The 13,970-nt window shown below is 38.5% G+C and overlaps 1 protein-coding gene across 3 annotated transcripts in view; it reads left to right on the forward strand.

Annotated features, from left to right (window-relative positions):
• Nucleotides 1–118: 118 nt before the first annotated feature.
• The window catches only part of LOC139449082 (GTPase-activating protein skywalker-like), a 44,677-nt gene continuing 30,825 nt past the window's right edge, over nt 119–13,970 (forward strand). For all 3 annotated transcript variants that reach the window (XM_071230544.1, XM_071230545.1, XM_071230546.1), the window contains exons 1-2: nt 119–211; nt 13,341–13,884. In XM_071230544.1, the coding sequence (XP_071086645.1) occupies nt 13,494–13,884 (391 nt within the window). In that variant the 5' untranslated portion in view covers nt 119–211; nt 13,341–13,493. The remainder of the gene's footprint in view (nt 212–13,340; nt 13,885–13,970) is intronic.

The following is a 13,970-nucleotide window of genomic DNA, read 5'->3' on the forward strand; positions in this document are numbered from 1 at the left end:
TGACCCTTTAAAGCACAAACTACAAGTGGATCTACGACTAGCAGACGCCCAAACGCTCACGTGGTTTTGTTTACCGGCTGTCAATGAAATCTCGCGCTGTCTCGCGGTACCACGCGACGAATGCTTGAGTGCTGAAACTCTGGTGTATCTTGCACAAGATTCATTGAGAATTCCCCGGTGATAAAGAATCTTGTGAACTCAAACTTTACAGGTAGGTGTACGAAATATATGATTCTTATATTAGCGTCACAATTGCCCGATTATGCACTAGATTATGTGATGATTTGATGTATCGTTATCAACATTTTCAAGGTAAACAAAAGCTCTTTTATATTTTCCTCGCTTTTGAAAACCGATCAGTGATGAAACAGTTTCATTTTTAATTGCAGGATTTAAGTCGATACAATACTTAATTAACACAAAACATGTCAGAAAGACAATGAAGCTGACAAATGTATATAACACCACTGTTTGGATGCGATAGCCCTTGGCAATATATTTTGATATTGATATTAGCTGTGCCTGAGGGAGTGTGCTATTATTAGGTCAAGGGGAGGGGTGTTATAAAGGGGCGGGGGGTCTCCATTACTCCATCCGGTCTCAAAGTAAGGGAGAATTAAATATTAACCAAATTGTGAGTTAGGAGGTAAGTCACTCCGCCACTGTGTTAAAGTGCCACCTTACCCACACGGCAACAAATAGTCATATCACGATCTCATTCATAGTGATTGGATATGGGATTCCCAAACTACAGGGTTAGACATGGCCACTGGGTCATTAGTCCAAAACAAGTGAAGAACGAGAGGGACTACTCGTGTTTGCCTAAATCTAATTATTCCTCACAAACCGCGAAGGCTGTAATGTTCTGTGTAGGGCTGGGACGAGACCAGATTTACTACCCGGGTACCCACCCCTCTATTACCCGACCCTACCGGGTACCTGCTGTAGGTCTCAAGAGATGTGTCCGACTGGGACTAGTTTGACTGTAGCCCTGCCAAAATGTATTTAGATACACGTCATGCATAAAACGAAGTTGACTTCAGTTTTATCTTTATTCATACATGTAAAGTCAGAAGGAATGGGTGCATAGTCAAAAAGAAAATGCAAACATTAGTAACTTATAGTAGAGTTTTAGATAATTTTTTGTCATTAAACCATATATGACGTGACTAACCACGGGTCCGGGGAGTGCAATGGGTACCTGGGTCCCACTCAGTACCCACCCGACCCGAGTACCCGCGTTACCCGTCCCAACCCTAGTTCTGTGGGTATAACCAGTGAGTGGCGTGAAAGCGTGAATGTAGACATGGTAGACTAACGCTTAGTCTCTCAAAATCTATGATTTTGCTAGAAACAAATAAATTTATCTAGACACTCCAATTTGAAAGTCTTGAAATATGGATGGGTATTTTCGCGGGTTCAACATTTGCTTATAATGGACTATAATTTCGACTGGGTTGACTTTATGTTTGGCACTATTCTCACTGCTCTGCGTAAAGTGACACCTATCAGAGGATCAAAGAATGAGAAGCTGTATATCATCACAAAAGATATACAATAATGAGCCAAACTGACAGTGTTGCATCCAGGATCGGGCAAATGTGGGGAACTCCCCCACCCCTCATCTAAAAATGTGGGCGTCGGCTACAAGTGGGAGTCTACAACTGACAACTGTTTTGTTGTTGATTAATGCATGTACGACTTGAAAGGATGAAGCTATCGGTCAACATCGTACATTAAAAAATCACTTAGTACATGTAGCATCCCTTCAGAGAATTCAGGTAAACGAACAGGTGATAACAAACTTGATCAATAAAAATGTAAAATTCAGATAAGTTATCATTAAACATTATACTTTGCCATTGAAGTTGTATTTTCTGTTCTGCTAGGCATTGTTTTATATGTAGAAAAAACAGTTACCATGTGTATTTTCTTGTAAACCAAGCTGGAAATAGCAATCAGCTGTGTACACATTTTCTACCAATGTACTGTTGATTTGATTAAAAAATACATTTAATATAACTTCAAAGAATTGGAGGCAATGTTTAGATGAATAGTATCTGAAACTATTATTTTATCAGATATAAAATATTCCAACATCGAGTTATGTTGATTGTTAGTTCAGCTTTTACAGTATATATTTAACATAAATAATCATAAGTGTTGCACTTTGGAACAACTGATTGCTATTGCCGTATATGTTTAATGTATGGAACAATTTGATCAGTCACTGTTGTGGCCTCCATGTTCTTGCTATGAAAACAAAATAATAATATTGTAGTTACGACCTAAAAAAGTTAAATGTACAATATCAGGCACTTCCCTTTTTGAGGAATGCATCAGCAGATATCCGTATAAAGGAACATTTTCCCACACATTTTGTACAAAGAACCTTGACCGCTGTCACACGTCTTAGTAACAATCTAATATTTAAAAATAGATATAGTGTTTTGGGATATTATGACCCATGTTCATTTCTCAACTGACCACGTAAGTTTGTTTCAGGTGTTTCACATATGTAGTTGTCAACTTCAAGTCTCATTGGTCAGCTGAGACAGCACATATGGCAACTCATGACAAAATTCATTATGTCTGTGGTTCTTCAAAAAATCTGTACAGTTAGATAACAATGAGCAATCAATCAATGGGGGCACGGGTGGCCCAGTCGTCTTAGGCGCCGCGATTCGCTGTGCAGAGTTGCGTCCCTTGGGCACGCCAGAAACCTATGATTGTGGGTTCGAATCCCGGTCGCCTCGATTATGTTTCTAGGTTTGTCAGCACCATACCCGTGCTCGTGGGTTTCACCGAAGTGGTAAACGTCTGAGACTTGCATCACTTCGGGCTTTCCTCCCACATTAAGCTGACACGCTGTGATATAACTGTTATACTGTTAAAAGCGGCGTTAAACCCAACTCACTCACTCACTCACTCAATCAATCAATCAATGTATTATCGGCTAATCCTTTGAACAAAGTATTCACTCTTCAGGTGAAGGGGTAAGCATATACAGTGGTCCCTCGCTACAACGCTACCAATGGGGTCCAAATAATTGGTGGGCGTTATAGACGATGAGCCGTTTAACCGAGGCCGAGGCGGGGGTACTCTGAAATGTTGTGTTTCGCAGCGTTAGAGTCAGAAAGTCCTGTAGTCCTTACCAATCTGCCCAATAGTAAAGGTATCCTAAGGACTAGTAGAAAATGGCCCATTTTAAGGGTTTTGCTATATGTTATCATTATAAGGACTAGTGGGCAAAAACTGTTCGTTTCTAACCCTGTTTCGTCCTATCAAAGAAGATGACATCCTTAAATTCTCTACCTTATGTCCATCACTTCTAAATCCCATTCAAAGACTTCATTTTTTCAGGCTAATAATTCTGCCCATCAAGATTGTTGTTCATCTCCACTGCATGTTCTACACCACGTACATGTTGTAGAAATACTTCCTGGAACATGAACTAGAAAGGATTCAGTCAACCAGAACACTGCAGTCATTCATAGCAGTTAAGTTTGTTTAGCACGATTGTCCCTGTAACCATCATAGGTGTGGGCTACACTGTAACCTTGAAACAGTGTGTTTTGTCATAAAAAAGATGTTGACATCCATAAATTCTCTAAATACAATGCTTGAAGAAGCGACCAAATGGATCAATGGTTAGGCTCAAGGCGTTGGCTGGTTGCATGTCATTGTCCATCGATGGCGTAGATCATTGCTCACAATATTGATTCAGCGTTGGAAACTAACAGTTTTTGTCCACTGGTCCTTATGATACCTTAACTATTGGGCAGTTTGGCAAAGACTACAGGACTAGTGCACATTTTCTAACTGTGTTGATCACTGGATTGCCTGGTCACTCGATCATTTACACTGGCTGAAATATTAAAAATACATAACAATGTGGTGTGATTTGGTAAATCATTTGAAATTATTCAGTCAGCAGGGGGCACGGGTCGCCTACTCGTCTAAGGCACTGTAAAATCGCAGTGCTGCAGAGTTGCGTCCCTTGGGCACATCAGAAATCTATGATTGTGGGTTCAAACCCTGGTTCGTCATGATCATGTCTCTAGGTTTGTCAGCACCATACCTGTGCTCATGGGTTTCACCGAAGTGGTAAACATCTAAGACCTGCATCACTTTAGGCTTTCCTCCAACATTAAGCTGACATAACTGAATACTGTTAAAAGCGGCGTCAGACCCAACTCACTATCACTAGTCATCCAGCAGCAAATGGGTACCCGGTAGGGTGACATTGTATAAGTAGTATCAAATAGGTTGGAATGTATGATCCCCAGGGAGTTGAAAATACTTATTAATCCACACTGATCTGTCAACATGGCTAAGATGTCATACTCAAATACACATGTCATAATTCTGCCACGATGTTTTTATTCAAGATGTGAATTCAATACTCATTTCAAAGCACACACTGTTGTAATGTACTGCAATACATTAAGACCTTAGTGAACAGTTGCAGCCCTAAAAGCCAGGTTACCATGGTTTCAAGGGCACACTGTGAACTGTGAGGCCTTTTTTATTGGAGATGAGTAGTGTACAACAAAGAATGCATCTCTACACATATTGCAAAACACGTCAAGGTCACGCATGTAGGTTATGCACACACCGACAGGTTTTCCTGAGATGTGTGTGTGTGTGTTGACACTATCCTGCTTTCTGCTTACAGCAAATACTGCCACTGACAATCCGGTCCGACTAGATGATAGGCCACAATGAATTAATTATCAGTTTTCATTTTATTGAGGGATAGCGACAATTGTCTTCGTTTGAAGTTTGTCGTCTGCTGTCTGCTCTGTCACATTTGTTCGAGTTAAATGTCTTTACCTAACAGAAAAAAAGCGAATAACAGACTTTCTCAGGAGAAACAGCAAACCGAAAAAACTCGGTGAACGATGATGTAAATATAGATGGAGAAAGTACGGATGAATAGGAACATTCTGTCACGCACCCGACCTGATTCCTGATCACATTGTTAATAATTTCGCGGATGGCACAAGAGAGGATCTCCTACAGCAGAGAAAAAGGCTAAATATGAAACAAAATATCAAAATGTCTTGGACTAAGAATATTCATGGTTGAAGCGAAATAATTATGGAAACATGCAGTGTGATTTTTTCATTAAATCGGCGAAGGATAATCCATTCACAAGCATGACTTTGTCAGTGCCTTCAGTTTGTGCAAGTGGGGACCTTTTATCTTAGTAGGTAATGTATTACATTTATATAGTTCAAACAGCATTGAGACTCCCACTTGTAGCCGACGCCCACATTTTTAGATGAGGGGTGGGGGAGTTCCCCACATTTGCCCGATCCTGGATGCAACACTGTCGTGCAGACATCTGTTGCTTATCTGGAGTTGAAGGTAATGGACAATATACTGTATGTATAAACCAGTGTTCCCGTTTACCGGTAATTACCAGTTTTTTACTGGTAAAATTAGGCTTGGACTGGTAATTCATGTTACTGCCAGTCCCTGTGGACCGGAAAATATAGCATCTTATAAATCTTTGTTGTTGAACAAAACATTGACAATATTCATATAAGTATTTCGATCAAAATCAACTTGTCAGTTGACTTCTTGGTTTCCCCAGTCTGTTTTTAGTGCTATTAAATAACTTTTCGCTTTGCTTCAAGGTCAAATATATATTTGCAGTGATTTAGTCTTGAAATATACCGAGAATTCAAGGCGACGAAAGCCGAGATGTCATTTGACTTACATTACACGCGATCGCACGAAACGATGGAAATAATAACTTAGATGTAAGTTTGATTACTTATAGATATATTTTTGTTGATTTTATTTATCACTTTGTATAATATATTTAAAGATTTGCTTAAAACGTCTTTATTTTGCCCTTTGACATGTTCGATGTGGGCCCGTTGTCGAATTGTGTGTCCGAGAATTTTATTTTCAATAACATCGCGGGAAATAGTGAATAATTCTTTAATTTATCAATAAAAAATGATAAATTGAAATGGAAAACGTATTTCAGACGTTGTGAAATGTGACAGACTTAATAAATGAATTATATTACAGGTAGATCTAGGTCCATAAAAATATATACTATTTTGACGTGACGTGAGATAAACACATATTGATGATTTGAGATTTGCCGAGCGCGCTCCCCCGCCTCGGCCTCGGTTAAACGGCTCATCGTCTTTGACGCCCACCAATTATTTGGACCCCATTGGTAGCGTTGTAGCGAGGGACCACTGTATATAAAAAGAGAGTTGAAAGAATTAAAACCAGGTGATTTTCATGATTTTTCATTTGTTGAAAGTTGGGACTGACAAAAAATAGGGGGGAATGGTAATTTTTAGAGTTGCCAGTCGTGGTGGACTGGCAGTTTCAAAAGCCAGCGGGAACACTGTATAAACTGTAGTTAACACCTAACGGTGCACCTGTTGGCATGGTCAGCTATGTAGGGTTGATGGGCATGAGACAGCCACTGTACCAGGCAGTGACTACGGGACTAGTGCCATTTTTTAACGCTGCATACTAGTTGGAAAAGCTACTTTATGATTGGTGGTCACATGGGTGAACTGACTGTATTATTGTTGTGCCATGAATGTGTGCATTGTTGCTCATGCTATCAACCACCGGTTAAGCTGACCCACACATGATTGTTTTCCGGCATGTGTGAATGAAATGGCTGAAGTATTGTCACTGGGCCCTAAAACAACAAACAAAGAAAGCTTAAAACATTTCAGGTTATCCTCATCATTATTACTCTTGTCATGGTTTTATATATATGGATCGAAAATTGTTCAATTTAAGCATGTTAAGAGCAATGTTGACCGTTCTCTGGAGCAGCTGTACCTAAAACACTATTAACTTACAGGTAGTGGTTTCTGTCAAGAAATGTTTATAAATATCTAGCACATCATCTCCAGCCCTAGTTTCTTGGTCTGGGCTTCTATCCTGTGCTGGTGTCTCCTCGGGATGACAAGGAGGAGCTCCAGGCTGTCCACAGAAGAAAGTGACTGGTTCAGGACGCTGTCATCTTGATGCTATCACAAGACAACTGTCTGATGGTCAAGATTATAATTATTTGTCCTATGTCAGTATGTGTTTCTAATAAACTTGTTCTCTTATATCTATAAGAAAGTGACTGGTTCAGGACGCTGTCATCTTGATGCTATCACAAGACAACTGTCTGATGGTCAAGATTATAATTATTTGTCCTATGTCAGTATGTGTTCCTAATAAACTTGTTCTCTTATATCACTAAGAAAGTGTCTGGTTCAGGACGCTGTCATCTTGATGCTACCACAAGACAACTGTCTGATGATCATAATTATTTGTCCTATGTCTTCCTAATAAGCCTGTTCCACAAGGCAGACAATGAAATGATTACATTATTGTAAGTACAAAATGATGAAAATGTCCACCTCAATCACAATGTCAGAATGTCTTCATCTTGTAATGTTTGTTTGTGTTCAGTAAGACAGTTATAAGTGAGGCAATTATGGCTGGGCCTGAGGGTGTTATATTTAGGGATGTCAGTTGTCATGTATAAGAGATGACAACTAAATATTTAGCATGTTAAAGGCAAAAAAGTTCCAGGAAATCTGGGTGACCTAATTTTCCCTGAAGAGTCATACTTTCTCAACTGAATTGCACATGTAGCCATATTCTGAGTAATTGTGTAACATTCATGGGTAGACACCATGATTTACGTCTAACAAGTCCACAGGTCATACCTATAGGTGGTGTCTGAAACCACGGACCTATAAAAGGTTATAGCGGTCCATGATGAAACAAAGCTAGACTGGGGGAGAAACAAGTATTGAACTTGAAGAAGTGCTCAAGTCTAGTGGACCAGTGCACACAGTAGTCAGGACTTGCCCTCATTTGAAATAAAATAATAATAATTTGTTTATTTATAAACTGACTAATCTCCCAACTATAGCTGTTCAGTGGTGTGTGCATTTGTTTGTGTACTATTCTGATAATGTTTACCATTATTGAATCTACACTCGGTATGTTTCTAAAAAGGGGTATGTTTTCAACATTCTTCGAAAAGTTTCTAGATTTTTGGCACATCTGAGTTGGAGCTGATTCCACAGTGCAGGACTTGATGAGAGTGCTCGGGCACCTGATTGTGATCGTGATTTTGCTGGTATGTGTCTCCAGCTGGTGATGGTTTCTACCATGCCATTGTCGACATCAAACTACTGTGGTGTGTGGGACTACTGTGGGCAGTTGTTTCAGTGTTCCAAGTTAAGCATGAGAGTCCAGGTTTTTGTCATGACCTACGGGTGAAAGTGAAGGACTGCATGGACCCTGGATTCACTACTAAGTAAATCTGGAGTAAATCACTCGGTGGGTAAGGAATGCAGGTTAAGGTTAAGATTTAGGGGGTCCAATCTCATTCTCAAGAACCCCAGAACCCCCTTTCTTGCGTCACTGATCATGCTGATGCCAGGGGAAGTTGCATTTTTGACTTACCTTATGTTTTATATTAATATCAGCTGATTAATTGTGTTTATTGAACCCATAGAGGGCCCCTTATGTTTTATCCTGATATTAGCTGAATACATGTTTACCCTATATCAGCTGAATACATGTTTATCCTGATATCAGCTGAATACATGTTTATCCTGATATCAGCTGAATACATGTTTATCCTGATATCAGCTGAATACATGTTTATCCTGATATCAGCTGAATACATGTTTGTGCTGATATCAGCTGAATACATGTTTATCTTGATATCATGAATACATGTTTATCCTGATATCAACTGAATACATGTTTATCCTGATATCATGAATACATGTTTATCCTGATATCATGAATACATGTTTATCCTGATATCAGCTGAATACATGTTTATCCTGATATCAGCTGAATACATGTTTATCCTGATATCATGAATACATGTTTATCCTGATATCATGAATACATGTTTATCCTGATATCATCTGAATACATGTTTATCTTGATTTCAGCTGAAAACATGTTTATCCTGATATCAGCTGAATACATGTTTATCCTGATATCAGCTCAATACATGTTTATCCTGATATCATGAATACATGTTTATCCTGATATCAGCTAAATACATGTTTATCCTGATATCATGAATACATGTTTATCCTGATATCAGCTGAATACATGTTTATCTTGATATCAGCTGAAAACATGTTTATCCTGATATCAGCTGAATACATGTTTATCTTGATATCATGAATACATGTTTATCCTGATATCATGAATACATGTTTATCCTGATATCAGCTGAATACAATTATACATGTTTATCCTGATATCAGCTGAATACAATTATACATGTTTATCCTGATATCAGCTGAATACATGTTTATTCCGATATCAGCTAAATACATGTTTATTCTGATATCAGCTAAATACATGTTTATCTTGATATCATGAATACATGTTTATCTTGATATCATGAATACATGTTTATCCTGATATCAGCTGAATACATGTTTATCCTGATATCAGCTGAATACATGTTTATCCTGATATCAGCTGAATACATGTTTATCCTGATATCAGCTGAATACAATTATACATGTTTATCCTGATATCAGCTGAATACAATTATACATGTTTATCCTGATATCAGCTGAATACAATTATACATGTTTATCCTGATATCAGCTGAATACATGTTTATTCTGATCTCAGCTAAATACATGTTTATCTTGATATCAGCTAAATACATGTTTATCCTGATATCAGCTAAATACATGTTTATCCTGATATCAGCTGAATACATGTTTATCCTGATATCAGCTGAATACATGTTTATCCTGATATCATGAATACATGTTTATCCTGATATCATGAATACATGTTTATCCTGATATCAGCTGAATACATGTTTATCTTGATATCAGCTGAATACATGTTTATCCTGATATCATGAATACATGTTTATCCTGGTATCATGAATGCATGTTTATCCTGATATCATGAATACATGTTTATCCTGATATCAGCTGAATACAATTATACCTGTTTATACTGATATCAGCTAAATACAATTATACATGTTTATCCTGATATCAGCTGAATACATGTTTATCCTGATATCATGAATACATGTTTATCCTGATATCATGAATACATGTTTATCTTGATATCATGAATACATATTTATCCTGATATCAGGTGAATACATGTTTATCCTGATATCAGCTGAATACATGTTTATCCTGATATCATGAATGCATGTTTATCCTGATATCAGCTGAATACAATTATACATGTTTATCTTGATATCATGAATAGATGCCTATCTTGATATCATGAATACATGTTTATTCTGATATCAGCTAAATACATGTTTATCTTGATATCATGAATACATGTTTATCTTGATATCATGAATACATGTTTATCTTGATATCATGAATATATGTTTATCTTGATATCATGAATACATGTTTATCCTGATATCAGCTAAATACATGTTTATCTTGATATCAGCTAAATACATGTTTATCCTGATATCAGCTGAATACATGTTTATCTTGATATCAGCTGACTATTTGTATCCAAGAGCCTATACATGTCCGAGACTGATAGAGGGTCCCTTTATCATGTTTGTCCTGCTGTGAGTTGACACGTGACAGAGGCACGAGACAAACACGCAGATTGATGTCCCTCCATGTGATGTAATTCCTGGAAGGCAACAGGCTGCTGATAGATGGGACATACAGAGAGCTGTCTCTCACAGCCGGCCGTCACAGTCTTGTACTGGAAAGTGACATGTATGTTAAGCCTCCAGCAGATCAGATCTCATGCAAACTTTGCCAACTCAACAAGGTAGAAGATGAAGCCTGTTTTGTATTACATGTATAATATATTCTACGAGGTCGGCAAGATATTATCAAGATAGTCGGCCAATCTCACTGACCCCTGCCCCTGTAATAAGTGACCTGTCCCGATGTACCATTGATAACACAAGAGCAGACTCCATAGTCACATAGCTGCGCTGACTATTGTCTCTCTACTATATTAAATGTTTCCATCACTAGTTTCTTTCTTAATTACAACCTGATGTTATGTGTAACTAACTTATCATCAATTTCAATCAGGACTAGTAGCTACAAACTTGTGGACTAATTAAAAAAAACTAATTATGACACAACAGCCTCTATACAATAACACGACAATATGTTTATCCAACAGAAATTAGCAGCTAGCTCAAGTCACTTTGTTTTACATTATTATGATAAAAGCAGCCTTAGAAATTCTGTTAGGTATTTTTCTTCATGGCTCCTGTCCTTTTGTTGAGCTGCTGTCCGGTCTGAATGTGGGCTTTTAAGAACATATACATTTTTTTCATGTTTTCTTCCTTAGTTCGTTTTTGTTTGTTGTTTAGCAATATTCCAGCTATATGACGGCGCTCTGTAAGTAATCAAGTCTGGACCAGACATTTCAGTGATTAATATCATGAGCATCGATCCACACAATTGGGATCGATGACATGCATCAACCAAGTCAGCGGGCCTGACCACCCTATCCCGTTGGTCGCCTTTTACAACAAGCATAGTCACCTTTTATGGGAGCATGGGTTGCTGAAGACCTATTCAACCCCCGAATCTTCATGGGTCCTTAGTATATAACCATGAATCCATGACTATTCTTTTGACTATTCTTGTCATAAGAGGCGACTAACCATGCTAACAGGATCAGGTGGTTAGACTCGTTGACTTGGTTGATGCATGTCATCTTATTCTAATTGCGTGGATCGATGCTCATGATATCAATCACTGGATTGTCTGGTCCTGACTTGATTACTTACAGAGCGCCGTCATATAGCTGAAATGGACAGAAATTGCTTATATAAATATCCTTTCCTCTTTGTATGTACCCTGTGTAAAGTCTGTGCCAAAATATTTCTAGTCCTGAGCCGTAACCTGCCTTTAGCATGTTTAGGTCGTAAATATATGAAAATTTAGCATGATGCTGTTTAAAACTGATGTTGAATTCTGAATTCTGTGTTAAATAGATTAGTTGGACCCTGTATTAAAGTACTTTTGTTGAACCCTGTTTAAAAATGTTTTTGTTGTGACCCTGTATACATAGTGTAAAGACTCTTTCTTGTGAGTGGTGAGTGAGTGAGTGAGTATGGTTTTGCGCCGCCTTTAGCAATATTCCAGCAATATCTCGGCGGGGGACACCGGAAATGGGCTTCACACATTGTACCCATGAGCATGATGAGGGGAATTGCTTTAACCACTAGGCTACCCCGCCGCCCTTTTCTTGTCCATGTTGTCACCCTCCACTAAAATACATTTGTTAAACTCCAAGCCCAGATGTAATAAAGTGCATCTGTTAAACTCCAAGCCCAGATGTATTAAAGTACATTTGTTAAACTCCAAACCCAGATGTATTAAAGTACATTTGTTGAAACATACAGCTTGTTGTATGTAAAGTTATACAAAGTTGTACATTATCTTATTTACTCACAAACTTTAAGAATGCCAATCAAACAAATACATTTGTTGAACACCAAACCCAGATGTATTAAAATACATTTGTGGCACACCAAAGTCAGGTGTATTAAAATACATTTGTGGCACACCAAAGTCAGGTGTATTAAAATACATTTGTGGCACACCAAAGTCAGGTGTATTAAAATACATTTGCGGCACACCAAAGTCAGGTGTATTAAAATACATTTGTGGCACACCAAAGTCAGGTGTATTAAAATACATTTGTGGCACACCAAAGTCAGGTGTATTAAAATACATTTGTGGCACACCAAAGTCAGGTGTATTAAAATACATTTGTGGCACACCAAAGTCAGGTGTATTAAAATACATTTGTGGCACACCAAAGTCAGGTGTATTAAAATATAAATTTTGAACATCTAACCGAAAGGTATTTAAATAGTTGTTGAACATCAAACCGAGGTGTATTTAAATACATTTATTGAACTCAAAAACCCATGTGTATTAAAATACATTTGTTCAACATCAAACCCCGTTTTTTTAAGGTATATTTCCGAAGGCTCACTCTGTGATAGCACTCTCCAATACCGGAGCACCGTGTATGAGAGAACATGTTGAATCACCAGATTAAGCCACTACGTACGTTTGTGCCTCCTCTACACTGCTAGACATCAGCATTTGTAGCCGTTAATGTCCTCATACGTCTTGTGTACAATATTAAACACAATGAGCTACATGCTTTTATTAGAAAATGCCGGAAGGCTTAAGTAATGTCAGTCCCAAAAAAAGCTAGTGTTTTTCTGAAACCTGTAAAGTGACAGATGAAAGACATGTTTAAGTAAGAAAGGAAGTACTACCGTCTTAACATCGCTCACTCTCCTATTTATCTTTCAGTCTTACAAGTGTGACATGTGCCAAATATCTGCCTCAGTCACATGACCAGACCCGGCAGGGAAGCGATGGCACGACTGGCTGCTGGTACAATGGGACCATGACGTAAGCTGACACGCCCCCTCCGGCACACGTGGGACTGACAGACAATTCATTATGAATGTCAACACGGATGACCCGGGCACTGTGCAAGGGTCGTCCACCAACACAGGTGTTGTGCTCAAAGACGCTACTCTTGATAGTTACTCGGACGGATCGTCGCATATCTTTTCCGAGTTTGTGGACATGGATGCTATACGCCGCGACCTCGGGCAGTCAGCATCATCGTTTACCTCTGATGACTTGGAAGAAGGAGATCAGCTGTCAATACTGTTTAATCTGTACAAGTTGGGGGAGAAGAAACAACTGAAACAGTTGCTGCGGCAGTCGATGTGGCCGGCGGACCACATGATCCGACATTCGTTGTGGACGTCGCTGTGCAAGCACTTACTGAGAGCTGATGGAGATCTCTATGATGAAATGGACAAAGAACTTTTTGGAGACGACGGTAAGATATTATTTTGCTTTCATGCAATTATTTCACTTATGTCAACAGTTTCCCATTTACTTTGTATGTGTTTAATCTTCAACTTG

The sequence above is a fragment of the Haliotis cracherodii genome, unplaced genomic scaffold (genome assembly GCF_022045235.1).
Source record: "Haliotis cracherodii isolate W230 unplaced genomic scaffold, xgHalCrac1.p SCAF_7, whole genome shotgun sequence".
Taxonomy (NCBI): Eukaryota; Metazoa; Mollusca; class Gastropoda; order Lepetellida; family Haliotidae; genus Haliotis; species Haliotis cracherodii.